General features: G+C 35.7%; 1 protein-coding gene across 2 annotated transcripts in view; it reads right to left on the bottom strand.

Annotated features, from left to right (window-relative positions):
- Positions 1 to 26,158, bottom strand: part of NEK1 (NIMA related kinase 1) — a 44,270-nt gene that overhangs the window by 15,374 nt on the left and 2,738 nt on the right. The window contains exons 2-20 of one of the 2 annotated variants that reach the window (XM_066317608.1): positions 26,005 to 26,153; positions 25,831 to 25,927; positions 23,735 to 23,832; positions 22,084 to 22,167; positions 21,609 to 21,676; positions 21,400 to 21,486; positions 20,273 to 20,327; positions 18,700 to 18,900; positions 16,192 to 16,252; positions 14,443 to 14,600; positions 12,149 to 12,208; positions 11,966 to 12,013; positions 11,802 to 11,873; positions 8,615 to 8,796; positions 8,401 to 8,532; positions 4,575 to 4,677; positions 1,576 to 1,659; positions 950 to 1,033; positions 363 to 440 (exon numbers count right to left, since the gene is read on the bottom strand). In XM_066317608.1, coding sequence (XP_066173705.1) covers positions 363 to 440; positions 950 to 1,033; positions 1,576 to 1,659; positions 4,575 to 4,677; positions 8,401 to 8,532; positions 8,615 to 8,796; positions 11,802 to 11,873; positions 11,966 to 12,013; positions 12,149 to 12,208; positions 14,443 to 14,600; positions 16,192 to 16,252; positions 18,700 to 18,900; positions 20,273 to 20,327; positions 21,400 to 21,486; positions 21,609 to 21,676; positions 22,084 to 22,167; positions 23,735 to 23,832; positions 25,831 to 25,927; positions 26,005 to 26,121 — 1,869 coding nt within the window. In that variant the 5' untranslated portion in view covers positions 26,122 to 26,153. Of the gene's footprint in view, positions 1 to 362; positions 456 to 949; positions 1,034 to 1,575; positions 1,660 to 4,574; positions 4,678 to 8,400; positions 8,533 to 8,614; positions 8,797 to 11,801; positions 11,874 to 11,965; positions 12,014 to 12,148; positions 12,209 to 14,442; positions 14,601 to 16,191; positions 16,253 to 18,699; positions 18,901 to 20,272; positions 20,328 to 21,399; positions 21,487 to 21,608; positions 21,677 to 22,083; positions 22,168 to 23,734; positions 23,833 to 25,830; positions 25,928 to 26,004; positions 26,154 to 26,158 lie in introns of both variants that reach the window. The other variant, XM_066317609.1, reaches the window with a different exon arrangement.

The following is a 26,158-nucleotide window of genomic DNA, read 5'->3' as shown; positions in this document are numbered from 1 at the left end:
TTAATTAAAATAAACTATTGTCTAAGGTATTTTCCTTACCCTTTCAGTCTCAAAATGCTGTTTTACTTACCCTTTCAGTCTCAAAATTGCTATTAGGACTAAAACTACCCTAGAGATAAATCTCAAAGGCTGGGAGAGGGAAAATCCTTGACTTGAAAGGATAGACTACACTATGTCTCAGCATATTTTAAAATTGCCAAGATAAAGCAGCTGAACAGACTTGTTTGCTCAATACAGTTAACCCCCCCTTGTTAATGATACATGAACAAACTACTGATACCAAAATGAAATATAAGAATATGAATGAGATATAAAACATATTTGGCAAGAGTAACTTCCATCTCCTCCCACTCCACACTTACCTTCTGCATTTCTATCTTCTTGCGTTTCAATTCTGCTTCCTCACTAGAGTCCTGTCCATCAGAACTGGCAGCTTCATTCTGCAAAGTGAAAGTCTTCAGGGAATTATCATCAGTTCATGTATTTAAAAGCTGAGTGATACACTCAGAATATTTTAATTGCTGTATGACTAACTTGTGTCAGTTTCACTAAGTAACTCCTTGCTTAAATGCAATGTCTACTTGAACAGAGCTTGATCTCTGACATCAGTGGGGGTTTTGTTTATTTGCTTGGTTTTTCAGGGACAATTGCGTTTAAAAGATGTGAAGCTTTCACAAGTCAAGAAAAAAGCAATGTGCCTCTTGTTGCAATGATAGTGGCCTACAATGCTGGGCTCTCACATGCCACCCCTCATCACTGCTCCATGTTCTGCAGGTGAGGTACACAAGAAAGGTTTGATGCTCTTGAACTCCAGTTTTTTTCACAATATGTGCTGCCAAAATATATACCTCTATATAAAACTGCCTAGAACAGAAGTCTTCAACCAAGGGTAAAAGAATATACCCCACAATCAACTTCCATGAGTATTTAAGATTATTTTTAAACCAACCTTATCTCCACGAAGTTTCGCTCTAATCTGTTGACGTTCATTAAAGTTTTGTAGCCGGATCTGTCTCAATCTTGCCAAATACTCCTAATGCAAAGAAATGACACAAGTTTCAGCTCTATGGAAACTCTCTCCAGTATAGTTAACTTAAAATATATCAGATTCCACAAAAAAATAAAATGGGTGAACCACCCCCCCACCCCCCAAATTATTATAATAACTTCATTAGCATTTACTAACCTCCAGAAAAATTCTTATGTAATGAAAACAAAGAAAATTTGAATGTATGTTTCTTAGTACTAATAATTCTATCTACATTTTACATTACTGAAAGCTAGGAAAGGTTGCATTTATCACAACAGGATTAGGATATAGCAATATCTATGTGTATCAAATTCAAGAACCTCTCTGAGACAGACTGATGTAAGCAACTATTATTTTGATTATTTTAAAAACCAAAATAATTAAACACACCCAATCAACATTAACAGTAAATTATTTCCTAGAAATTTAGAAAGTTCTTTAATTTTGTTACACAGATGGAACCATGCAGGGAAAATGGGCACAGTCAAGGTCAAAATAGTGCTGTTTTTGTGATGAGCAAAGTGGCAAACATGCAGCAAGCATACCTCTTCCTCCTTGTTTCTGGATTTCCTTCCTCTTGCAGAAATGGACCTGCCTCCATAGGTATCTGCCACGTTTTGCAGTGTACCCTGTTTGCCATTTAATGGTATCAAATTTAAGGTGGCTGGGGCAGTAAAATGATCTGCTTTATCCAATAACTGTTCACTTATAAGAAACCAAATCCATCAAAGATCTGCAGTTCTGAAGTTAACCAAAAAGCCTTTTTCACTTACATGAAACATGACAGCAGAAACTAAAATTTCTGAGTAGCCAAAGAGAGAGACAAGAGCTCTAAGAATGTAGTTGCCTTCTCCCTTCAATTCTAATTTTCTCATGCTATATTAGAAAACCTAAATTGTGATGTGTATGAGTTTTCTACATCTGGATTATATAAAAATGGTGGCACAGGGTTGGGATTTCTGCCACTGCTGAGTCAAGTCTAAAACAGAAAGTGGAATCTATTTATGTTCTTAGATTAAGCTTTTTTTAACAACGATGACTCAAAAATCTAATAAAGCACTTCACATTACACCTAACAAGCTGTGCTAAATGTCTAATACACATGCAGTGTATAGACTCGGTTCATGTGATGTACTCTGTGACTTGTCAATAAAAGGATTTCAACCTTTAAGAAAGTTCTCTACAGAACAGTACAAGAATCTTTTAACTTCATGTTTTTTGCTTGGATTAAAATAAAGAATACTTGAATTATTTTACTAATGATATACCACAAATTTTTGTTGAACAGGTTATAAATCCTTGATTTGTTAGTGCAACGTACAATAAAGACAGCAAGCACACATACATGTGACAGACCTTCTGCCTTATAAAATGCCAGGGGCTCTGGCTTTCTCAAGCTTGTTTGTAGACAACAAGGTAAATACTCCAGTGTAGGTAAATACTCCAGTGAGTTATTGACTGGATCCAAATTTTCTGGTTAAATATCTCTCAGATTGAGAAAAATTAATAGCTCAAGGAAATAGCACACTACTGCACTTCTGTGGTTTAGTGACCAGGGGATTGGAAAACAAATTAAAGGAACCATTTTGTGGAAGAGTAGTTCGTATACATTCATAAGGGCTCCATGAATGCTGGTTTCAGCTTGAGCATTATTAAGCCAATAGAACAGAATATTTTCCATACTCATCTATTCAGAAAATATTTGGTTTTATTTTTAACTTTTTAATACATGTTCCTGAGCTTTACAAAAGCTAACTGGCACTACTGAAAGAATTTCATTGTTCTTTGTTCTAGCATTGAAGTTATTTTAGGTATTTCCATCACTGATGGTGATTTATGCAATTGCTCTTAAGAAAGAAACTGGAAGCAAGATTTTTGAGAACTGATTTTCTTTTTTGTAAATAGTTAATTTTACTCATCTGCCTACATTAAATTTTCAAAGACCAGGACACATATTTTGCAATGCCACACAGCGACAGTGAAGTAGCAAATTAGGTCAGCAGCTGTCCTATAAAACAGATGTCTGAAAGTACCATCAACTCAATTAGTGAGTCAAGTTTAGACTGTCAGTTCAAAATTAAAATTGACGGCAATTATATCTAATAGAAGCTGGGTAAATTACTGGCAGTCATCAGACAGAATGCTGACTATTAGTTGATGATTTTTCCTTTCAGATCAACATTGTCCAAACAGGAGCCTATATAAGAACAACTGCCAGCTAGTCAAATTATTGTCCTGCACAAATAGAAGGAAGCTGTTGATAACATCTGCTTTCAATGGCAAATCGAGGAATGGATTTGGTACTCTGGCTTCAAGTTGTAATTTTTAAATATCTGGAAGTTACTTTTTTAGCTGTTCAGTGACCTCTCTGTTTTATTAGGGGAACCATCTAAGAAGAAAACATTTAGGCTCATCAAGCACATTAGAGAAAACTGAGAAACATTAACTTGAAAGTTTGGTATCTTAAATTAATTCATCCCATAAATTTATATCAATGCCAACAATGCCAAGAACCAAATGGAAGTAGGTACTACTAACAACTTGTCCGAGAAGAGGCAGTGACAAGAATTGCTATTTTTTTTCAAAATTATTTACTGGTCTTGAAGGTTTTATAAAACAGAACCATAGTTTTAGAGAGGAAGACTCATATTTTAAAACACATATACTAACCTAAGGATACTTCACCATCAAAGCAGTGAATCAAGTACCTAAGAATTGCTTACTGTAAGTGGAATAAACCCTGACATTAAGATCTGGCTTTAAATCATAATCTGATTATCAGGTATAACTCAGGAGATGCTTCTATAAATCTACGGTTGGTCTCATCTCACTGCTACTGCAGCACAGACAGTTGAATTTCAGCAGCTGACAAAAAAATTGTCACTCAATTGCATATGAACAGTGCAGAGAAGCACTCGAAAAGTAAAACCCTCTGTGCTATCAAAACCCATAGTCATTTCCAATATATGTTTTTAACAAACTTCCTAAAGGAATACTGAATTTAGAACCATAAGCATAAAGAACATTTTATGACACTATCTTCTACTTAATTTCTAAAAAGTAAAGGTTTTATAAAGATCAACATTGACAGATATGAATGACTTTATAATACCTTTTCAACAAGCAGAATGCGTTTTCCTAGCATGCACTACTATGTCTGATGATTAGCTGCATCAGTTTGATTAAACTTCATTTTTGATTCAAGCTACTGTATAACACAAAGTTTATTTTAACCATGAATCCAAAGTATAAACAGCAAAAATGTAAATTAATCTTCTAAAATTCACAATAGCAAGTTAGACGCATGCAAGCAAAGATAATTTCCTTTGTTAATAAGTTTCAAGTAATGAGAAATGTACTGTGCAATTATGTTACATTTTATTAAAATTAGCAGCTAAATGCAGAAAACTTATCTCCCACTCTCACTCTTTTTTTCAACACTTAAGGAAAATATTAAGTCAGCATTTCACTTATGATGCTACTTTTCAAAGACTCACAAAGCATGCTCAAACAGTAATACACACAGGAAGACCCGATTTCATACCATATGTCCCTGAGCTCGAGCTTTGTTTTCCATGGCTTCTCTCTTTCGTTGCCAGAATTCTTCTACTTGCTTTGCTCTATCTGCAGCTATCCATCCTTTTTGCCTGAGTAATTTCAACACAGCAAGATGAAAGTCTCCGAAATACGACACTCTAAACACCACCACCCCCACTGTCTTCCCCCCCGCACTTATTCTAACTAGAACACGCAGGGAAAAAGGTAACTTTATATGAGTAAGGCATCTTTGAAAAATGCCTTTCATCAGCCAAAATACAAGTCACACTTCCACAAAATGGAGGAAAATAGGCTTAGTAAAAGAAGAACTATTAAAATTGAGAAGAACTATCAAAAAAGAAATCCAAAACACTGCAGTGTTGTCCTTCCAGATCCTTGTCATCAAAACAAAAATGAATGTCAAAACACAATCTTGATATGATTATTCCTGGAAGTGTCTCAGCTTGTTTCATTACTGTTATAATTTGTGAAAAAGAAGACTCCTTCAAGATTTCCCTTCAGAGATGAGCAAGAACTCATCACATGAGTCAATCAGTAAGGTCAATACTGTGACATCTTTTCAAGACTGTCCTACATTTGCAGTAAGAGCTTCTACCACTTAGGGAATTACTACAATGCTACTATTCTCAGTGTTCTGGCAATTCCTTTCAGGGAACCTTGGGGGATTTTTTTTGTTTGTTTTCAAAGGGTCCTGAAGGAATCTTCCTACCCTAGAATTAGCCATAACAAGATGATTGTTTTTTGACAAGTTTCACCCCAGGTCAGGGACCTGCTTGGGAAGACAAAAAGGCTACATTTAGGTTACCATAACTGAGCATCCTGCAACTCTCTGAGTACATTTTTAAGATCATAGAGGAAACATACTCTGACAAATTTGTTACAAGTAGACCCAGAGAAGGTCTGTACTAAAATAAAACCAAACCACAGAGAAATGGTGTAAGATATTCGACAAATGGTAGAATGATGATGCCTTTCCAAGGTTCCCCAACTCTCCTTTAAGTGAGGACCATTGAGGGTTTGGCAAGAGTCAGGAAGAAACTGGAATATGCTGATAGCAATCATCCACTAGGCTGAGGCAGTTAAAGAAAAAATAGTTTTGCAATACAGAAAGCTCTAGTAATCCATAATTAATTAGCACACTAATTAAAATATTTGCATTTTATTATTTTGCTCTTTCACCCCCCAATCAAAAAGGAATTGATTTTTTTCCACATGCTACAATTCATTAAAAGACAGAGATAAAACTACCTTGATACAATAAAATAAACTGCTCTGAAAAAGGCAAGACAATCCACACAGCTGTTACTGATAAAGAAACAAACACTTGCCAATTTTGTGTACACAGATCCAATTCACTGAAAGATTTTTACTCTACCTTTTAATTACATGTGAACTCAATTGGTGGATAGTGAAATCTGTGCAAAGCCCTGTCAATGCAGTTGAAGTTTGTCACATATTATGAACCTTACAGAGTTGCAGGAGAAGTCCTTCCAAAAAAAACGCAAACCAAGACAATCCTATTTGTCTCAAACCAAATTCACAGGAACATCTTATCTCAACATTATATGAACATTTTATGAAAATGGTTTTTTCTTACTCTAAAGGTGCGTGACTCATTTTGCTAAAACATTTCAACTAGATTTCTTCTGGGCTGCACTTCTGCCTGAGACAATTTTTCAAGATTGCTGACACTGAATATACTTAGCTTTACAATAGTGGTAGTACAATGAGAAAGACTTCAACTTGAAGATTGTTTAGCATCTTCAATATATGCCCTAGATTGACTATCTTCACCAAAATTCTTGTTATTTAAATTCTTAAGTACAGGACAGAAATAGAGCTAGGCTGGCTATGATAATAAAATTGCTTCTAGGTAAAATACAAATTCTTAACACATTTAAGATGCTAAGAAACAGTACCTAGCACCACTTTAAGGCTAACATAATCCAGTTTATACAAAAAACCCCAATCTCTACCTATTTTGAAACTTCTGGACAGTGTTTTCATTGAGTGCTTCTGAATTCATGTATTTGATAAATACTGAATTGATTTCTCTTCCCAGTCTCCATGTTACTTATAAATTGCAGCACTCTGCTATAGCTGCTCTCAATTTTTATACATTTAAAACAGTTTATCCAGATGTAGACAAATATAATCTAATATTTTCAAATGTACCAGTCAAACTGTTTCCTAATCTAGGCAAGAGTTGGTGATTGTGTGCTTTGTGCAATCCACTGAGAATAAACAGAGGAGGAAATACATTTAAATACAGCTGGCAAAATATACCTTCCAGTACTGGGTTGTACCAGGAAGGATTTTAATTATCTCACAACAGTCCAACCTACTATAAATATAAAATATACCTTGGAGATTTCAGATATTTTGTAATATCAGTGTTAAGCACTATGTTACTGCTGCAAATTTTAAAATAGCAAAAAATCTATAATTGCAAGTGCATATTATATTAGAGCATAAAATTGAATTAATTTAGTTTACAAGAATCTTTTTTTTAGGCACTTCCTTTTTCTCACATTAACTCCATTTATTTCTTCCTCCATGGAACAGATCGTTGGCTCTGCAGAAGTTTAAATAATGAAGGAGAAAAATTGTGCCTCTAGGAAAGTCAGTTAGTAACATTCACTGTACTGAAGTTCCAGGAAAATGGCATTGTCCCATTTACTAGTCACAACTGCAAATATAGTTCTTTGGGCAATATTAAGAGATCTAAAGGAGAGCAAAGAAGTTTTGAAGAAGCTATTTGAAAGAGTGAAAACATTAAAAAGAAAATCAGTATTTGCTTACAATCCTTTTAAATATAAAAATACTCTATTTACAGTAATTAGACTTAGATCTTCTAATCCACTATTTGAATACTGAATTAGAAGTCACACACCATTATAACACCTGGCATTCACATCTCAATGAAGAAAGCTCCTTGAAGTTTTCCACTGATCAATAAACATGAGCCAACAATTCTGGGATCATTCTAGATGCTTTGCAATACTACAAACACTTAAGTGCAGAGAAGGCAGGAAGAATAAGATGATGGGAGAAGGACACATCTTGTCAGCTAACACAAAAAGTGGAACAACGAACAAAGCAAAGGAGGAGGATTATGATGTTAGCTACAATCACATTAGGCCAATTATTTTGTCTGAAATCTACTTTAGGTACATTTGCTTAGTAAACTATTTTTTCCATTATTGGAAAAGCCAAGATCTCTGTGGTAACTGAGCTAGCTGAGATGGATAATACCTTAGCCCAGGTAGCCTATGCAGAAACCATGAACCTGACGCCATGGGAGGTGGGATATGGAAATTAGGTTGCTAATGACATCATTCCAAAATAGGTCATGTCTCTAGTTCTAGTTCTCATTTGGTTGGGACCTTTGACATATAAAGTCATGCCCCCTGCCCCCACTCAGGATTGGAGCCCTGCCCCCAGATAACCTCATATATTGTTAAGTTAGCCACACCCCCAGGTCTTTGGATGCTGCCTCCCAAACCACATGGTTGCTGTGTTTGTGATCGGACCACCACTAAAGTTCCATTTTCGGGCACTCCAGCACTTCCTGTCCCGTTTATTTTTGCCACGCTCTGCCTGGCTGGACCAGACCCGGAATCACAGTGCTGACTGTGATAGATCTCCATTGGCTCTAAAACAATTGTGGTCTGTGAGGGACCAACACACAAACAGACAGGACAATACCAATGAATAGAAGCGATCTGGAGACATGCTCAACTACTAAATGAAACCAGACAGAACAAGAATCTAACATGTAGGGACAGATTCATGGATTATCATAGTCCAACCTGTTTATATTGGCTTGTTTAGACACCTCCTTCAATCTTTTCCCTTTTTTCCTAACTGCACCAACATCGGGTAAATGGTGATGACCTGCAGGTCCCTTAGGAACTCCTGGACGTGTTCCAGGTGGAATTCCTCTGTAGATAAATATGCACAGTAACTTTTGTTACTTTCATCTAAAGCAGAACACCAGTAACTTCTAACGGAAGGCAGCCATACCTTTCAACAACTCCTCGGTCTTGTAGTTTTGCCCTCAGTTTGGCCTCCCTCTCTTCAGCTACTCTGAAGACATTTTCCTTTTGCTGTTGCATCTGGTCAAAAATAGCATGATAGTGTTCATAGCGTCCTCTGGAAGACACAGGAAAAGGACCAACACCACCTCCACCGACATAATATGGTGCCTGGAAACCAAAAGGGGCAGGGTGGAAATCTCAAATACTGGTTTTAATCGGCTCTCCTAATTTCTACCTCTTCAGCAGAGTAATAATATTAACATATTCTGCAACAATTCTAAATTGGTCTTAGTTTTATCCCTGGCATGCCCCTATTTTAAAGAACTAGAAGATAGATAAATAATTTTTTTTGGTTTGTCCAGAATAAAACACCATTTTAGCTTCCTTTAAAAATAGTCCAGTCATACATGAGCCGTCTGTCACACATTTTGGAAGTCATTGAAAATGACTCCATTGAAGTGTAAGCAGAGATAGATAATATTACACGGCAAAATCAACGTTTTAGCAAAAAACCCATTACAATTCCAACTGAAGTAATGACAAGTGACTTATAGCCAAACACACAAGTATTTTCATGAAGCTGGAAACAGCTGAGCACAGTTCTAAGTTTGTTGAATCATTAAGTACAGATTTATCTGAGAACCCCCACTGCCACCAACCTATAACTTGATTTCCATCACTAGATTTGAGCTGCTTCTCTACTAAAGCTCAGATCAGGGGAACATCTACCACAAGGTACTGCTTTATGCCAATTATCCCTGTCATTCTCAAAGCATTAGAATTCCTGCAGAATTTTCAAGTGAAAATAATGAAAAAAATAATGTTTCAAGCAGCTATGTACAGTAATAGCCAAGGATGGATGCAGAAAATGTGAAACTGGCAAAACAAGGTTAAGGTTGTCAGCACATGCATAAAAAGGTTTCCTTTATGCCTGGGTGAAGCAGTCAAATAGCCCATGGTAGTAAATCTATGGAATGTGTTTTAACAACAGTGTCAATCTTCCTTCCAGAGTGGTGTGAAGTATTTAATACAAATTCAAACAGGTGAATACAGATGTGACAGGTTTAAGACTGCTGGTTTAGAAATTCTTGAAGAGACTATATTTGACAATGCAATTTATCTCACATTCTGAGTTTTAGTTGTTCAGTGCCCATCAATGGCTCCCCACAATCCAGATGAGAGTAGTAAATCAAGGATTTATTTAGAGATTCAAACAAATATGCAGAGAGACTCTTGGTCTGAATAAAAATAACTATGCAAGACTATAATTTCTACAAATAGAAAAGAAAAAAAAAAATCTTTCTTCAGACACTATTCAAGGTTTCACCTATCATTATTAGAGTTCAGTTTCCAAAATCTAGAAATACTAGAGAACGATCACCATTCTCTAGGCAAATACATGAATATTTGATATGAAGCAGGTGCTCATGAACAGTCTGGAGAACAGACTGTTACAGCTCCTGTTAAAACCACAAACACAAAGCCAAACGCTTGCCACCTCTTTCTCTGCTTTTCCTCAGAAACAGGTGCCAGCAATCAACCCAAAAAGAAAACAGGAGGACAGAATCAGGCAGTGCATGACTCTGTTGTGCCTTTGTGAGAGGCGGTATGGTTTGTGTTATTGGGAAGCTTGAACAATGCTATTCAACAGCATTGTCAGGGAGCTGCTGGATATATTGCTTCCATGCTGAAGAAAAGAAAAAGATAATTAAGTCAAGAATACTATAATAGTATATGGAAACCTGAAATGATGGTAAACTAGTAGCCTGCAGCATGACTTGTACTCAACTCGCCAATTTGAAGAAGACATTTCAACGATTCTTCCACCTACTGTGACGTTTTACACCAGTGACACTTGGTGAAAACAGACACACTCACTAGACTCAGTTTCCCTAGATAACTGAGAATACAGATTGCAGCTGGAGCTACAATAGACCAATTCATATGTTCACAGTAAAACTCTGAGTTAATCAGAAACACTGTTCAGCAACACATGCAGCCCTCATCCAAATGTGAGCATGCAAGCATATCATGTTGTATGGGAGCTTGTATTGGTGCCTGCCAGCGTGATCTTGAAGGAGAGGAGGACACAGGGGGCAAATTACATTTTTTGATTTTTTTCATTAAATCGGCACTTTGCAGTTTTTAAAGTCTGGTATGCTTAAGTTTGCATTTATATTTAAGCTTTACTTATATGATGTATGGCACACATCCAATGATTTTATCTATTTTGAAATGAAATATTTAATAAGCAGCTACCGACACCTGGGTCAGTGTTTGTGTATTCATTTTTGTACAAGGATCAGCAATAAAACCTCTACCCTTTCTGACTTTACTGCTCAGTCAGATTGCTTACAAAAACCCTACTAAGCATGTTTATCCCCAGTATTTTTGTAAGACTCACTACCACCACAACAAATCCCTGCTTTTCAATCCACTTTCTATGGTTAGATAGATTTACACCATAGCACTACTGAAATTCCTGCACTGGCTCTGTCTGATGGAAGTACCCAGACCCTTATATTCAACTAACCTTGATGAGACTACTTTCCAGGACAGTTACGTTTCCATGAAAACTATGACACGCCCAAATAGGGAAGAAGAAACTGTCATAGGAATCAGATTAAATTATGCACAAAGTGAATGACTAAACAGCACACTGCATTATAAGAAGAATTGGATTTACTCAGAATTTTTTACCTCCATCCTGAACATCTTACTGATATATAGAAAAACTATGTTGCTAAATAACAAGGAATGTAGAAGCAAGTGTTTAATACCAGAAATGAGGTCCATTACTATAGTATGGAAACTTGTGAACAAAAAAATTCAAGAAAAAAACTTGAATGTGAAAGAAGCTGTTCATGCATACAGTTAGCACAGGAAAAGCAGCAAAAGCAGGTGTGGAAATAAGAAAGTGGTGCATGAAAACCATTACTGGCAGAAAGAGAAGAGATTCAGAAATTCAGGAAAAATTAAAATGAAAATTGCACATAATCTCCAAAAGGCCAGGGAGGAGCTGTTACAGTCTATCTCAAATTATCCACAGATTAATAATGGACAGCCCCAAGAGTTGACCTCCAAGAGCAGATCTTCCTGAAAAGAGAAGACCATTTCATATAATCAAAGGTGGGGGGAACAGACTGCACCACATTTCTGCATCTGCTGCCAACCTTAACACCACTTCCACCTGAACCAAGCACATTCCTCCATCCTTGTTCCCTGGCTCTGTTTATTCGTTCCATCTGAAGGAGAAAACAATACAGGAAAACAAGATTCAAGGAACCACTAAGTAAAAATTGAACTTCACTCTTAATAGATTTTTAACATATTTTACCCTTTCTTTTTCCAATCTTCTCATTTCATCTGCCTTTGGTAAACTGATCTGCAATGTGCAAGGATTAAAGATGTTAAGGAAGTGGAAAATCAAACTACTGCATATTCTTACACACCACATCACAAGGTATTTCATTAAAATTACTATGGAGGAATAAGGAAAAATCTGAAGACTCTTGTCTACCTGCTCTCTCTGGCGTTTTTCTTTTTCAGGCAATTCTAACCTTTTCTTTTTTGAAGGTTCCTGAAAAATAAGCATATAATTTGGTATTTATTACTGAGCCATTACTCTGAAAGTCTCTGTCAAGATGGGTTATTGATCCAAATGCTGGTGTATGTCCACAAAGATTAAAAAAAAGAAATAACTGTTATATAATTATTGAGAAAAAAAGGTGAGGAGGAAAGGTTTGAAGGCTGTATTTTGTTGTTCTTGCTGTGGACTTGGCTTTTGCTCGGTTTGAAAACTGATGATTTCACGATGCCTCAAGTTTTCCTTCTTTTTTTCTACTGGAATAATTTTCACCAGTGGGATTGGAAATGCCTGCATAAAAGGTGAAATTTCAAATTAGACAGCACAATGCCAGAATGAGAGAAAAGTTCTATCAGAAAATATTCTTTAAGTCACACCTGAGTGTGCACCAAACGGGGTTTAAAATACTTGATTATTCAGGAGGTTTGAAGTGAAAAGCAATGCTAGGATCTAGTGGTACTTGTTCATCCTGTACTAAAAGTTCTTCAAAGGCTGAACAAAGTGATTTTTAAATCTGTTTTGTCTTAATTTTTTCTTCTCTGGTAGCATTAGTCTTCATTACAATCTTTTTTTTATAGTAACTCTTTGAGGAGGCCTAGATATTAAGATTCTTTTATTTGGAGAAAAGATTTGCTAGGTTATCTTAGGCCTCTTTTGCTTGGTTCCAACTCTAATGTTCTTGTTACCTATGACAACACAGTCACCACTGAATACCTGCTAAAGAAGCAGCTGTAGTTAATAAAATGTGCTGCTTAAGCCTCTAAAAAAAGCCATCATTACTTTTAAAGCTTTTTTTTCTGACCATACTAAAATACAAAGAGCTTCACAGTATTTTCTTTTGACAACACGCAGTCCTGTCAAATGGGTATTTTAAAACCAAGTATTACAGAAGTTGGAAACCTTTAGAGACTTGTAATAACATTAATGTAGTATTACTAAATAAAGAAGATGATTGTTACATCCTCCTCTGAAAAGCCAGCTAAGAGCTGCCAGCTCAGACTCAAAGAACACTCATATTAAGTTGTAGCCATTGTTTCTATCCCACATCTTCTCAGTAGGTACAGTTCACAAAAAGGCTGTCTTAAAACAGCAGCATTACTGACTGCTTCCATGTGGGAAGAGGCTATTTCCTCAGTCTCTCTCCACTGCCACATAAGTCTCAGGGCAAGCTGGATCAGGGCTGGCTGGTGAAATCCATGACAGAGACCAATAGATGGCTTTGCAACCAAGCCTTAAAACACATAAACCTCGTGATATCATAGGGACACCCAAGAAGTCTGCACTCTCCCTTCTTGCTTCTTCAAACTGTGTTTCACGAGCCAATAAGGCTTGTGTGATTAATGAGCTTTTCTCTAAACCTCTGATAACTGTTGAACTTCATAGATAATTTGTATCTCAAGGATAATTTTCTATCCACCTACAAATTCGTCAGATGCATAGAGGTTTTAGTATTATGTTCCCTGAAGTGCCATGGGAGAAGGAAAAAAACCCCAAAACAAACCCCACAACTGTTTTACTTATTCAAAAGAAAATCTGAATTAGTTTTTTTTCTGAAGCAGCAGCCTCTTGGTTGCTAGATGTTTGGCATGTGCATCTAGCTCAAAATTAGCTGTAGCAAAAAATCTCCTGTCCATCCAGTAATTAATGAAATAGAATAAAAGTTTTACGTAATAAGGAATACAGAGAAGACAACAGGAAGAAAGATCAGAAGTACTCTATGACAGTATACAGAAAACTTTCTCATTAGCTCATGGAATTAAAACTGGGAAACACCTTTTTCAATTACAATTTCTCTGGCTGACAATGCTTTGTAAAATGGCTAGAAAAAGTTTGCATATTTTGAAACTTTGAAATTATCTTGGAAGAAAGGAAAAAGATGCAAAAGGTTCCTATTCAGTGTCAATGATCTTGGTATACCTGACAGGCTTCCAATATTTCTAGGAGTTGTTAACATCAACAAAGCAAACAAAACCACACAAAAGTAATTTAGCCTTGGAATTAAAATCCAAGCCTAAAGTAGGAGTTTACAAAAAATGTATTAAAACCAAACACATTAAAACCAAATTATATTAAACAATTAATAATGAAGCAAGCCAAGCATTTAAACTATTACTTTCTCTGCAGGTGCATGAGGCATGTCCACACACCAAGATATTTTGAGAAGGAAGGCATAGTAGTTAAATAAGGTATAAACAAAACAGCTCAATTCAACTAACTTAGCTTCTTACCTGTCTAATTTTAGTCAATGGCTTCTTCTCATTAGGCTTTTTAGGTGCACCACAAGACTTCCTGATAGTTAAAGGCACTCCATATTTTGCAGCAGGTTTGGTAATTTTCTGAGCTGGTGCAACTGAAGTCAGTGTTTGTTCTTGAACTGGTCTTTTAGCTGAAAAGAAAATGAAAACTCCCAATAGAAAAAAAAAACACCTGGTTTTGAGCTACCCAGACTGAGCAGTGTATCATTATTTCCCTTTTCCAAAGTCTTAGAACAGCAAAACTGGAGAAAGATGGGTGAACTGTGTGTCAGAGACCAAAGTCATGTTTAAGGCCCTGCCATATTTGTTCTGCCCTTGCGCAGAAGACAAGACAATGAAGAAAACTTTATAACTGGTGGGAACTTGACCCTTGAAAGAGAAACAATGTATTGATCCATCAGTGGGAACTTTACCTGTGAAAGAGGAACAACGCACAAGGGAGCTGTTTTTAGCATGGAGGTGGGATCATGAGCGGCTGCGGCCTCATCTCACCCACCGGCCAGATGTGAGATGAGGTCGTAACTGAAAAAATTCCACCCCTGAGAAGCCATGAGGTGTGGTTCTGGGGTGGAGGGGTGACAAGGACGCACACCGTGTAGATCCAGGGGACATCCTGAAGGTGCACTGCCTGCCTGCCCCCCCTGCATGAGCACCATGCTCTCCATGTCCATCTCCTGCCCAGCGGTTTTGCAGGAACCAGGGGTTGGTAGGTAATTTTTGCTGTTGCTAGTAATAAAAGTAAATTTGCTTTGCAGTCACGGTTGAGTTTTAGGGTTTTTTGTGCATGGGCATCCTCCTGAACCTGTAACAAACTGCTAACATTTCATTCACATAAGCTGATGTATTAGCTGGTCTAAGTTTGATGTTTGATAAGAAAATAGAAGAAAACAATTTCCAAGCTTTTACATCTTAAGCCTTTAAGCTGGATAACTGACACTTAATTCAGCTGCCTTGTTTTACTGCACAGTGGTCATGCACACAGGGAAGATGTTTCCTAATGGAATGGAAAGACAGGCCTGCCTCCACTAATAACACTGGACTGAAACTTGCAATGCTAATGTCAGCAGAAGGTGATATCTACAAGAGCTTCAGTGCCCATCAGGGACACCGCAGAATAAGAGGACAGAAACACTACCAAAAGATAGCAAAGCCCTTGCCAGAGCAACAAATAATTACAGGAAAATAAAGTAATTAGGAAGGAAATCTAGGGGGAAAAAAGGGCAAACTAATGCAGTAAAATGAAATAAGACTATCTTGACAGAATTAATCTGCTTTGTTGCCACTAGCAGAAATTTTACTGAATGAGATTGGAGCCAGGGCTTTATCTTGGAATATTTAATAAAACCAACCTCCCACATTTTTTTTTTTTAAGAAATCGTACTTCTCATTAGCCATTTCTCATTACTAAGGGATAAAAATAAGTCATACAATCATAGCTTATGAATTAGTTCCATTATTTGCAGTCTAAACTGTCTCCTTAAATTGTGGAAGTGCAGCATACTGCAAAGGGAAAAAGTACACTTAATACATTACAGGCCTGTAGCTTGTACTTGCGTTTATTTGTACCCAACATATGTCCAGCTCCCTAGGGGAGGAGAGGAAATCGCTTCTCCTCTCTTTTTTCCTGTAAATCCAGTCAGGTATGAAAACACACCATTTCATACAATTTACACACATGACCCTGACAGAGCTGAAAATAAAGCAGCGTAGATTCTAACTTACCTGGTGAAGCATGTGGTCCAAACTTGTGGAAAATTTTGTGACTGAATTCTCCTGCAATAAGCTAAACAAGTTGAAGAGTTAGTCAATAGTACCTGTGACCAAAGCTAGGAAGAACTCATTTTCAGAGAAGTGTGCCATTAGCAGCAAGCATCTAACTAAGAGCATTTATTACATTTAAATGAATACTCAATTTTATGCATTGAATTTAGTATTACTAACACCAATATGGAGCTGGAGTATTTTAAAACATTTTTGGCATAATTACTCAAGCAATTAAAAAAAACAATTTAGTGTAACTTCTGGGTGGCACGTGTTATCCCATTTATGAACTAGCTAAGAATCTAGAAGAAAGTTAAAGTGAGCATCAACACAATTTTTATGCATAATTCATTTTAGATTTCTGAGTAGCTGCCAAAGTTCACCTCAATTTCTCATACAGCTTGTGTCAAAAAAATAGTTCTTTAAAAATGTTTGCAGTTTTAAAGCGTTGCTATCCTTTTTAAGATGGGAAGATGACCACATACGTGGATATCTGGAAAAACAAACATGGTGTGCTCTCAGGCATATCAAATTAACATAATAAAATCTGGAAGCCATCTCACTGGGATGAAAAGTTTGAGACTAGACAAAGAATATTCAAATATTAATAGTCCATCATCTTAAATGCTGTAGGTAGTTTTGAATCAAACACCTCAAAAACTGTAATAGTAGAAATTAAAAATATTCAAGGAAGAGCAGCAAGGATAAATGAAATGTGTCAGTTCAGGAACAGTCTTTACAGAATCTTGAACTACCCAGATTGCTTTGATTTGTACCAGTCAGTACAATGCACCAGTCAGTTACAATAGATACTGAGGAGTTAATAGATACCTGGAAAAAAAAAAAAAACCACAACCCAAAACAAGAACCAAAGTGCAGAATTTTGCATCTGTACATGATGGCAGAGCAAACTTCAAATCTATAGAGTCTGGCATCAAAGATTCCATAAGCCAGAAGTCACACAGTTTCCTATTAACGGTATTTCAGTGATCTTGAAGCTTTATTTCAGTTGTAACAACTGAAGTATGTCTCCACGATAACACCTTTACTGACAGAAAAGAAACCTAACTCTTCAGTATCTTTCAAAGAGCCCCCTCTCCTTTTTAAAAATTGATGCTAATTTAGATCTTTTCTTTAATGCACCTTAGTAACTATAAAGCTTAAGAAAGAATTTACAGAAAACTGAAAGACTGATTTCCTGACATTTAAGAATAGGATTTTAGCAACAGTTGCAACATCCTGAAGATCTCAACTATGAAATAACTTCTAAGCCTAGGCTAAGGAAAACAGAGTATAACAGCACTAGCTAGCCATGGATGACACTGTAAGAAAATAAGCATTACATCTGTGTTACAGAATGACGACCTCCTGCTGAATATGAATACAGACTGATACATCTAGTAAAATGTGTTTTCTGTGTGGGTTTTTTTGTTGTTGTTGTTTCAAATATCACGTAACACCTCTAAGTCAAACACAGCACTGGTACAGGTGGAAAAATTGTGCCTGAGTATTCGTACTCAATCTAGGACAAATTAGTATCACCATCTGGTGACAGAGGTAGCCTATTACTAATTATACTTTGACTGACTAACTCCAAATAAAAATTTCATATCCATTCTAGCTACTGGAAGTAAAATCAGATCAAACTACTATTGTTGCAAATGTTAGAACAAACTTATCGGTAAAGACTTCTGAATTTTACCTTTCTTTGCGACTTCAGTCTGAAGTAAGTTGAAAGTCTATTTCAACACAACAGAAATTCCAATTATGTATGGCCCTTTCATGACATTTCTTTAGTTGTGAGTTAGAATCCATTAGAATTATTTATACTGCACTTCCTCCATGCCCTTTCTCTTCTGTATTTATTTACCTCATATTAGTACTATTATTTGCTTGTTAATCTTCACCTCTTTTGACGAGATTCATATTAAAAGGACATTATTAGATATCAAATTATATGAATAAACTTCAAACAGAATAGGAAGCAACTTCTTTAAGGGTATATACACATGATATATTAAAATCCCAAGAAATTTAAAGATTATTTTGCTTAGCATTATTTTCCAGAACAGGCTCTCAGGCCATTCCAAATTACAAACAAAAAAATGGACTGAAGAAATTCTATACAGCAACAATGCTGAAATAATTGACAGCAGCATTTTATGAAAATATGCATATCTAAACAAACCATCTCAGTTGTGAATCCTCACGATACAGAATAACACAAAACAATGCACTTCAGGGAATGTCACTTTAGATTTACATTGGAAACTACCAAACACTTAATAATTTGAGACTTTTCTTTACATTTCATGGTACAACTATTTTTTCCTCAACTGACCTTGTCTATGAGAGCTCTAAGGAATACCATTGCTCCGGTTTTCCATGTCACAAATTAACATCAGAATAAAGAAAAAGGAAAGTCCTATGATGTTTTTAGCAAAGTTAGAATTAAAACTAACTCCATACCTCCGGTGTGAGAAATTTTTCAACCCGTTTGGCTATAAAGTTTTTCTCCAATATGGAGTTTACTGATGGTCTATTCCTAGGATTCCTTTTAAATAGCTGGGACAGCAGATTACGCAGGTCATAGGAGTAATGCATAGAAACAGGAGGGAAAGGTCCAGAGATTATCTTCAAGACCAAGTTCTTCATGTTACCGGCTTCAAACTGTATCACACAAGGAAGAAAACAGTTATTCTTATCACCTGCAACACGCAAGGCTGCACATACAGATGATGATGAAACCAAACTAACAGTGAACCAAACTTCCTTTGCCTTAACATACACATTTTCAAGGTCAACACCTGCAGTTCAAAATAACCTGTTGCCAAGTGTTCAAATTAAAATTCCAACTAAAAATACCTCACAAAACAGGTATTTCATATTATGGAGACATAAATGTTGCTAAAAATAATTATTTCCCTCTACATCTAGACCGACAATGACATATAACTAAGAAAAAAATTATCTGCTTGATCTGCTCTTCCAAAGGCTTTGAACCACAACATGCCTTCTTTCCTTTTTAGCAACCCCCCATTTCAAATTACAGAATATTAAGTATTCACACTCATTCAGGGTGAAATCCAAGGCAACGGTCAGACTTCAGTTTAAGCTCAGGTAACAGAGGGCAGCACTTCAATTCCTTTGTACAGTAAAAAGAAAACAATACACCTCACCCACCTTACAGAAAACATACAGTTGACATCAACTTTCAAAAATTAAACACAGCAGTGTTGCCACATAAAACACCAGGCATGAAGAAATTACAAACTTGGAAATGAAATCCTTATCTCTTGAAAAATCTTCTTTTCCATTTTTGTGCTGTTATAATATTTTTCTTTTAATAAAAATAGCTATGAAGAAGTTTCAAATAAAACAAAACCCACAAAAAATCCATAATAGGATAGAAAAAAAAATCCCAAACATTTTTGTTTTTTCCTAACTGAAAAATGAATGATGAAAACCTACTTTTCATACTACACACACAAATAGACAGAAGAAGAAAAAATTGGATAAAGGCAACTCTTCCACCTTGGGAGTTTTCGAAGGACTATTTCTATTCTAAACAGAAATACATTAATTTATCTGCAAAAAAGCAGAATCCAAATTCAGACTTTCAGTGAAGCTTTCAATGAATTCAAGCTTTTTTGGGAATAAAACCCAAACCAACCAACACCCCAAAAACCCCAAACAACAACAATAAAACAAAAAAAACCAACAAAACCTCCAAACCAGCCAAACAAAAACCCCACAAATACCCCCCACTATTCCTAGTATCATTTATTACACCACCTAACAATTTTTTTCAGCTAATACAATCCATTAAACAAAAGTGCCAAGATATCTGAGAGGCTGGCATGAACCAAAACACCAATAAAAATGTTGGTTGGCACAGGAAGCAGAGATGAAAATGCTGAAGGTAATTTTCAAACAGCTACAATAAAAGCCTTTCATCAACTAAAATATATCTACATAACATCAGAAATAAATTCTGTTTGAAATCACTGTTCTTTCATATACACACAAAGTTTCTACTCACCGCATGTTTAAGTGTACACATTTCATAGAGAACACAACCAAGGGCCCAGATATCACTAAATCAAAAAGAACACATTACTTTAAAACTTAGTTCTAGGTTAACATTGCCAAGTAACTTGTATCTGTAAAGCCTATCCCTGAAGAGGAAAAGGGTGGATTTTTTGAGGGTGTGCAAGCTCCCCTCTTTGGCCTACTTTGACCCTGCAAAACCCCAAGGAAACAGAAACCCCAAAACCAATTCATCAACCAAAATAAAGCCTGAAAAGTGGATGATGCCATTTTGGCTTCCAATTTAGAACCATCTCAACCACAGAAATTAGGCAAAATACAGACAAAGGCCTCTTTTGTTTAAATATATACATTTACCTGATGCCTTTGAATTAAACAAACAAAATAAAAAAAACCCTTCATAACCTAATTCAGCAAATACAATTCTCAAATTCACTTTATTCTGTTTAGCACTGACTGAACTTAACCTCACTCATTACAGGATTTCGTTAGAACACCATTGGATAATTAACCACATGTACAAGAAATTAAGGGGAAGGAATTGTAACATTTTTTATCTTTTAAGAAATCCATTGAATTGAGTACAAGGCAGTGGCAGCAATGAATGCAACAGCTTGGTGCAGTAGAAGGGTAACTCACTAACAGCTGTTTTAATTACACTGGGGACACTGTTACCAGGTACAGACTACTGCCAGGTCAGCAAAGGTGTAAGCCAGGTATCTGTAGCACTTTTGTTTCCTGGAGCAAGCTGAGCCACCCATCTATGCGCATCATGTGCTCAGATCACCAAATTGCTGCATTTCATCCTTAACAGAATTTCACATTGATAGTGCATAAATGGAGGCAGCACAACCACTGTGCAGACAGGCAAAAGTAGAGCCATAATTAAGAACACAACTAGATCTAGAACTTGGAGCATTAAGGTAAGTCATCTCTCCATGATAATGCTTTCTACTGCAGACCTACTAAGGTACCACCTCTACAGTGAAGTTCAGTAGCTACTTGGGTAAGAGATAAACTAAGAGATGTTTGCCATCATTTGATTAGAGCACCTTTAGATTCCTAAAAAGAACTCATTTTCTTTTTACCAAAACTGTTCAATAAAATCCTTAGCAGTACCTTTTATTGTTGTAAGGCTTGTTCTGACATATTTCAGGAGACAAATAGTACGGTGTTCCTATGCAAGTGCGTGCCAACTCTGCAGTACTAAGACAAAAATAAGGATGGATGTTAACTGGTTAACTCACATGACGTACACAGATTGTGTTTTCCGTGACCAAAGCAACTTAAATTAAGTCAGAGGAAAAACAGTATCAAAAAGGAATTACCTGTTCAGGACTCTGGCGATTCCAAAATCTCCCAGCTGTATTGTTCCATCTTTGGTTAAAAATATATTCTTGATATAGAAATGTTAAGAAGTCTGTTAATTAAAATATTCCTACAATTGCACACTTTTTGTTCTCTACATGTTTTGAGAAGAACAAAGTTTTTTACCATTCAATCCCCCCAAAGTCATTGTTATTGACTACTATGGAACACCAGACTTATACAAGTCCTACCTCATTAACATGAGAAAAGACCACTTCACATTGTCAAACATAACCTTTTCTGTCCCCACACATAAATACATGAGTAACACTTGTAGTTCCATCTAATAGCCTCATCTGTTTGTACAAATATATAAATCTCCTGCAGACTGAAGAAGTGTTTCCAGTATTAGAAACATTTTCATAAACAAACTAGGAAGATATGACTGCAATCACTTTGAAAGACAATTCAGTTAAGAAATTGGCAGCTACGTACCTGTGACTTTATGTCCCGATGCAGGATTTTTCTATCATGTATATGTTTTAGTGCTAAACAGATTTGTACAAACCAATCCAGAATCTGTTCACAAAAGAAAATGCAACATGAACTTTGTCATTTATCTGAAAGCTTCACCACTTAAAAGATATTAGCAAATCAGACTTTAATTATAACTATGGATTTTACCTTTCTCCCCTCCTTACCCACTCCATTTACACCACAGAATAATTAAAAACGTAATAGTACGGTCACTATAACGCAAACCTTTTAATGAAAGATGCTTATTATGCAAATTTGATATTAATATTGAGACTGCTATTTTTATTATGTATAATAAATCTAGCCAAGGTAGGCAATATGGATGTGATTGGCTAAAATGCCTAAGATGTGGAACTTGCAAATGAAAAGATTGTACTTTTGCTGTAGCCAATACAAGGCTTCTTGCACTCACTCACTCAATAGACCAAGAGTCTTAAGAAGCCAACTGATGCTCACAGAAACACTTATTTTACATGTAGTAATTTTGTGTATTTTACCTTAAAAAGAAGAATACTACAAAGTAGATTTTGATGAAAAAAGCAACAAACAGCTAACTAGAAAATTACGAACATGCCAACAACACGCTTTTTTGGGTAAATGTGCAAAAATCAGAATTGAGGAAGTGACTAATGACAAGAACTTTGCCATGTGAATAATAGTTTTACATTCACTACTTAGAAGTACATACATGACAAAATTATAGTATAATGCAAGGCATAATTTCTATTTTTCCACTTGAAGTCTTTCTTGTAAAAGTGAGGTCAAATGAGAAAAATTTAAAAAGTGTTACAAAATATATCCCAAATTTTTCATATACTACTAAGGCTTTCAATCCCAGGTAAACTGAGATCCTACTGGATGCAGACACAAAAGCATAGGAGCAATTTATAAACAAAGAAACATGTCAGTCCCAACAAAAAAACCCACCCTGAATCCTTCATAACTTACTTTTACTTAATGTAATCAAATCTGTACTTAAAACCAAATCCTCTCATTTATTCCAAACTGTGCCACTTCTCTTTCACTAAAAATTACTTTACAACCAGTTTTGTGGAAAAAGAAAATGTATTGGAAGCATATCAGCAGAATATTAAATTTCTATTACTTGCAAAATGAACTTTTGAGTGATGCCAACTCCATATTGCCATATTTCATATTATTATACTTACAAAGTATATTATTTTATACTTATGACACATGAAAATCAGTATTACAGTACAAAAATCCTGTGGCATTACATCTTTAAAAACATTATTTCAGAGGTTTAAGGATATTCATGTCATCTTTCAGTATTTTTCATGTCTCAGATTTGGTTTACTTCACAAGAGATCAAACTTTTAAAAGCATCTAACACATACAGACAAAATCTCAAGTAAGGTAACATACCCAGGATTTCCAAATGTATTTTCTTTCTGGGTTTTTTTTTTATGCAGTTGTGGTTTTGTGTGTGCTTTTAATGATACTACACTGACCAACAGCAACAAGAATGACTATTTGAGAATTTCCTTTTAGATTAAGCAACCACATCTGTGACGTCAACCAAAATAATTTCAAATTCATGAAAAAACTATCCTGCAACAAAACACTACAGCAGCAGTTTTGTTGTTACCTGATCTTCAGAGAACAGGATTCCTTTCTGGGCATTTATCTTTTTAAATAGGTCTCCTCCTTCACAGTAATCCATCACAATGTACAGACAGCCATTTTCTGTAAAATAAAAGATGAAGTATTTCAAAAACACAAAATAAGACCCTTCTTTACTTAACTTTCTAAGTATCTTCATTAAAGTCACAGCAAAAGCAACAAAAAATTACTTTTTCACATGCAGCTTCAGATATAATTTATTAGTCCATTTTTTCAAACTTCAAGAAAAAAAAAATTATTATTTCCAGTTTCACAACCTAATTTTTCCATTTTGGTAACATTGGACTACTTTGATAGGGAGAGAAAAGAATTACATCTGCTGAACCAATGCCCAAACATGGCATTCAAAACCAGCATGAAATTAAAGGTGTCACTTTATCAATGCAATATAAAACCAATCTTCAAACTTTTGTCAAATATCCTATAGATCCCCCTACCCTAAAAATAGGGATCTTAAGTTGCCTCTATTTGCCTTGTTTTTTTCTTAGAATTTTACCTGGACTTGCCAGAACATGACAGCCATCAGCTTTCATACTAGACATGAGCAGTTTATTTCAGTTTGAAGAACAGTAAGAGAACTTCCAGCAGATAACCAGAGATGGAAACAATTATTTTCTCATTTTTGAATGAAATCCCAGGAGACTTCAAAAAATCCCATGCAAGTTTCCAGTAGGAGGTATGACCAAACATAATACATTTCATTCAAAGGTATGTTTTTTTCCAGTTACTGATGAAAAAACAGGTTAGGGAGAAGCAAATTGCAAGTTGCCAAGAGTGTAAGAACTACACTACTCACACATTAGGTGTGATTTTGAGAAAGGACGAGTAACTGCAGAAAATCAGTCACATGCTGTTCCATAGGAAAAAAAACCCCTCCTATTTTGTGAAAAAGTTAGTCACAGCACTTAATAAACTTTGAATTAAAATAAATTGATTCATCTAATTCACTTAAATTTCACTCCCACAGAATGCGTCTGAAATCTGCCTTTCAAAACATCAAGGCCTCAAAGCTGTTTCTCTGTTTGGTTTATTTTATTATTGTCTTTAATTAGTGCTATTTTAAAAGATGATTCTAAGAATCTATTTCTTGCACACCTATTGCTGAAATAATTTACTTTTATAAATTTTATATTCAATGTATTCAAAGTCAATGTGTTCTGGCAATAAAGATGCAACACAAAGTCATGTGAATTCTAGATTACAGGATCTACCTTGTAAGAAAAAAGCAGTCTTAAAGAACAGGCCTCTACCACAATGAAGAAAGCAGTGTGCATATATAAACTACAGCCAGTGTGGCTGTGTAATATGATTAAGTCACAAAAATCTAATTTAATGAAAAGAAAAAGTGAAAGCCCCAGGCAAAAGGCATAATAAAGTCAGCAGAAAGGAAGGGAAGAAGAAGACATCAGAATCTCTAAGCAGCACTTCAAATAGTATTTAGGACCTTTTAATAATATTTTAACTTTTATAATAGGTTTTTGGAATCATTTTTTCTGTTCTGCCCATTTCCCAAGACATTCACTGTGAAGACAATGTAGAATTGTATTCCTCCTTGCTTCCCTGCCTGATGAATTAAACAGTCCCATCTATTTTTCCAGTTCTGAAAGCAATTATATGGTTGCAGTTACTGAAGACTGCACTCTTAGACAACAGACTTGGACATAAAACTGCTCTTGCTAGGTTATCAATATCCAAATTTAGACTGTAATTTAATCTACACGAATTTAACCCACACAGGCATTCCAGTTGCTAGGGTATATTCAAGGAGACTTATGCTCTGGAGAAGCAAGAGAATATCCTTCATTTAAGCATGAACCAAAACCAATGCATGTAAGATATAGTCACGAATAGTTCATTTTTTGCCCTTTTTCCTGAATTACAATTATTTTTAAACATGGATGAGAATTCTAAAAAAATATGGAAAATAACTGAATTAAGTAATAAAGATATGAAAAATACTGATTAAAGAGAGAAAACTCCCTGACTTTTGGGCTAAGTGCAGTAAGTAATGCACAGAGTCACTGATGTTACTTCAGGTTCTACTGAATTAGGTAATCTTACCTTCAAATGACTCCCTATAGAGAACAATATTTGGGTGTTTCATGTTAGCCAAAACAGCAACTTCTCTCCTCGATTCTTCTCTCTCCTTATTTGACATCTGCAGAAGGAAAATAATAATTTGTGAGAACAGAAACACAAAAAGAATGGATCAGGAATTTATTAATAATCACTCACCTTAGAGATGTTTATTTCTTTAATAACATACTGTTGGCCATTCTCTTTAGCTTTGACAAGTATTGCTTTCCCAAAGGATCCTTCTCCAATCTTCCGTACCTTGATATATTTATCCATAGTTCTCGTCTTACGGCATCCTTACTCGAGTACTGCA

Source organism: Sylvia atricapilla, chromosome 4 (assembly GCF_009819655.1).
Source record: "Sylvia atricapilla isolate bSylAtr1 chromosome 4, bSylAtr1.pri, whole genome shotgun sequence".
In the NCBI taxonomy this organism is placed as follows: Eukaryota; Metazoa; Chordata; class Aves; order Passeriformes; family Sylviidae; genus Sylvia; species Sylvia atricapilla.
This window is presented reverse-complemented; position numbering and strand designations above follow the sequence as displayed.